At 32.6% G+C, this 4019-nt stretch overlaps 1 protein-coding gene across 3 annotated transcripts in view; it reads right to left on the bottom strand.

Annotated features, from left to right (window-relative positions):
* Window positions 1–2751, bottom strand: part of LOC107624210 (two-on-two hemoglobin-3) — a 19220-nt gene extending 16469 nt beyond the window's left edge. The window contains exon 1 of one of the 3 annotated variants that reach the window (XM_016326693.2): window positions 2539–2748. In XM_016326693.2, coding sequence (XP_016182179.1) covers window positions 2539–2687 — 149 coding nt within the window. In that variant the 5' untranslated portion in view covers window positions 2688–2748. Of the gene's footprint in view, window positions 1–2538 lie in introns of all 3 variants that reach the window. The other 2 variants (XM_016326692.2, XM_016326694.2) reach the window with 2 other exon arrangements.

Below are 4019 nucleotides of genomic sequence, written 5' to 3' on the forward strand. Positions count from 1 at the left end.
CGGTGATAAAACTATGGCTGCTATAGATCGGATCTAATATCTGCACTTTTTGTCCTTGAATCAGAGATCGAATATATTCGCAAAAATAAAAATATTTTAACTTTTAAAAGAATCAACAAAATAAAAAAAATAAAATCCTAATTTAACATCAATGTTTATACTAAAATATACCAATTACAACCACCACACCAATAACAAAGGTATACATTCAGAAAATAAAAAACAAATTTTTTTTAATAATAGAAATAGAAACAATAAAATAGAAGTGAAATGAGCAGAAGCAGCAGATCAAGCAAAAACAACCAGAAACAAATCTGCATTTCAAATTTCAAAGAATCAACAAAATAATAAAAAAAAAGAATTGAAACCTTAATTTAGAAGTGAAATGAAGTAGAAGTGAAATGAGCAAAAGTAAATCTGTAACGGAAAAGCATAAACAAAAAGAAGAAATTGCAAATAACAAGAATCCGAGCGGCAAGTGGCGAGGAGCAAAGGTGAGCAGTGTGGAACAGCGGTGAGCGCGCGGAAAGCAGTAACAAGTAGCAAGCGAGAAGTAGTAACGAGCATGATGAACAACAAACAGTGATAGATTGAGAAAGAAAGAAGCAGAACGATGGTGCAGTGAAGAGGAGTGAAGTGAGGTAAAATGAGTCGAGCAAGGGGTGAGTGAGTGAGGAGTGAGTGATGACAACAAGGAGGAAGAGTAAGAGTAAGAGGATTAGGGTTTTTGAATGTTAAAATAGATATATTATTTTTATTTATTTATAATTTATTTATTTTGCGGATCTACGGATTAGATCCGCGAATACAAATTGGATATCTGCGATCCGATCTTATTAGAATGCAGATCAAATCTTATCTGATCTGATAACTATGCAGATCAAATAATATTCAAAATTTGCATATAATAAATACTACGAATTTACAGATATTATTCGATTCATGTTCATCCCTAGATAAAACAGCTTGTTTTATAATAAAAAGAAGGCGGCGCGACGTGCGGCAGCTCTAGAAAATGGATAATGATTTGTGTGATTATTTTTTGTACCATAAATAAAATGTGAATGAAATTAAGTTAACTCTTTTGAGTTTCTTTGTTTTTTAATTAAGCTTTTTTCATTAGTTGGTTCCATCCTTAGTTAATCTCGGTACTTTTTCTTTGCTGAATATAGCAATTTTAGTAAGTTTATCCATTTGAGAAGAATCAAAAGTTACTTTTTTGAACTTTTAATTTATGAAAAGTGGTAATATTAATATCTGGTGCAATTTTTAAACTTAACTTGTAGCTTTTTAAAAAGCTATTTAAATGTTTGGGGAAAAGTTAAAAAAAAAAATTACTTCTCTCATAATAAAAAGCTTTTTATCACATTTTTTTTAAAATAAATATTTTTAGAACTAAAAAATCAAATACAAACTAACTTATTTATAAACTACTTTTAATATAAGTATTTATTGTTTAAACTATTTTTTTAAAAAGAGTTTAATTAAACTGTTTACCCAAGCTAAACTAAATCAATTGGCTACATTCTCATGCTACAGATTAGGACTGATAATACATATCCTATCTACAAGTACCCAACCCGAACCAACCCGTTTGGGTAGGGTAGGCTACCCGACCCGCTGCGGGTAGAGTAGAGATTAGTCCGGGTATGCCTGTGGGTAGGGTAGGGTACGGGTTTAGGGTGTACCCTATCCTACCCTACCCGCACTCCATATATAACACATATTTTTATAAAAATTAGGTATATAGTGAAGGAAATGAGAGTTGAACCTACGACCTTCCTTATGTAATGACTTGCAATAAATAAGCAACCACTAAACTATTTAGTTAATTTAGTAATCTAAAATATATTAATTTTTTATTTTTTATTTTATTAATATGTATGAAATTTAGAATGATTAAATTTTATATTTGTTTTGAAAAAAATTGGTATTTTTGCGGGTAGGGTAGGATTTAAAACTTTAGAGTGCGGGTAAGGTTATGGTTAAAAGATTCTCAACAGATAGAGTAGAACAGAATTTTAATAAATTTTTTAACCTGCGAATAAAATTAGGGTAAGATCCAAACTCTATCCTACTTTATCCTATCCATTGCCACCCCTGCTACAGATCACACGCTTTATGACCATTAGAGCCGTCGATTTGTCTCCCCATCAATGGCCACAAACTTCTCATGTCACTTCTCCCCTTCCCCCAAAAATAAACACTTTCAATTTCCGCCTTCACCACCACCAAAATCAAACTCACCCTAAACCCTATATAACAATCCCCAAATTTGTTTGACACTCACCATCTCAATTCTCCTTCAATTTCAGAATTTTCCCTTAAAATTTATATTAATTTGTTTCATATAAGTGTAAATTAAGTTTAAAAAATATAAAGATTGTAACAGATATTTCGAAAAAGAAACTCTTGTAGAAGTTGTTCAATCCTAACTAACTAACTGAGTAACACTTACCTCAAGTGAAAGTCATAACTAACTTTGAAGTGTTAGTTAAGGAGTTTAGAATCAAATTGAGTTAGATAGAGATAGAGTACCTGTTGTAGAAATTGGTGGAGAGGTTAATAAAGGTTTGGAGGCCCAATTTCTGAAAGAGATTGGCGCCGCCGCCATCGTCGTCAATGGCGAAAGCAAGGGTGGTCTCAACTCCGCTCCATTCAGCAGCCTTCTCTTGCAGACTCTGCATCACTTTATATTTGTTTTTGTCACCACTCTTCAGAGGCAGAGACACGAAACAACTATTATATATATAGACACTAAGGAAGGTGAAGTGCGTACGCAACAAGGTAACAACAATAAACAATGTATGCCTCTTTTTGATTCTTAGAGGTCACATAGTTGAGTTAGATGAAAGTGAAATGAAACAAAGAATATTATTCTCTTAGGAGTTACTTTTGTGATATTTGCATTTTAGTCTTCATATCTTGCAAGTATGCAAATTGGTTCTTATATCTTAAATTAGTCCTCTTCCCTCGTCTCATTAATCAAAACCGGTAGCTACTCCCTCCTCCACCATGAACACCGCCGACCATTGGCGTTTTCTCCCTTTGTTTTCCAATTCTTCAGCAAGACTTTATTAAGACTTTGGTTGAAAAGAAAAAAGTCAAGTGAAAGATGGAAGAAGATAAAAGATGAAAGAAGGAAAAAGTTGAATAAATTTTTATTTTCTTTAATTAATAATATTATTAATTTTAATATTGATCTTTATATATATTAGGTGACCAAAAATGACTTTTGACCGTCTAATAGCCTTGAAACACAAGTCTTTAAAATGAGTTGTTGAATATTTAGTCAAAGCGGGTTTAGGGTTAAGCGCAATAAATTGTCTTGGTTGACCACTAGGACATTTAGGGAATTTCGAGATCAAAAATCATGGTTTGAAATGGATTGAAGTGCTCGTACACAAAAAAAGAATTGAATCTCCAAATAATGGTTGGGCAAAAAATATATGTAATTTTTATATACAAATTAAAAACCAAAGATAGATGGGCCGTTGGCCCCGATGATCACCGAAAAAAAAAAAAGAATAAGTGAATAGAAAAAAGTGTAGAGAGAATAAAATTAGGTTCAATTAGAACGCTTTTTAATTTGATTATGGAGGCAAAACTGGTGTTGGACTTGGATATGGGGAGGAGTGGTGCTTAATATTGGTGTGGTGCCAGGCACAACTCAGACCCAACAATTTCTTGAACTTAATTCAAAAAGCAAATTAACAGATAAAACGGACCATCCGATTTCATGTAAATCGTCAAAAAAAAGTTTGATTATGGAAAAATCGCAGGGTCCGATTTATTTTATGTGAATTTCAGATCCTCTCTTCATACAAAACGGATCTTCCAATTTGCTTCCAAAAACTTAAAAACAAAGAACTCGGAGGATCCGATTTCTTAACACCAAATCTGAGCAAAAAGCTATCCCACAAATTGGTGTAGCACCTTCATCATCCATAATCCAGCACAACCCCTTCACCTCTTCCATAACCAAAAAAATCAACCCAATTAGAATATATCTAAAAAAG

Source organism: Arachis ipaensis, chromosome B10 (assembly GCF_000816755.2).
Source record: "Arachis ipaensis cultivar K30076 chromosome B10, Araip1.1, whole genome shotgun sequence".
Classification (NCBI taxonomy): domain Eukaryota; kingdom Viridiplantae; phylum Streptophyta; class Magnoliopsida; order Fabales; family Fabaceae; genus Arachis; species Arachis ipaensis.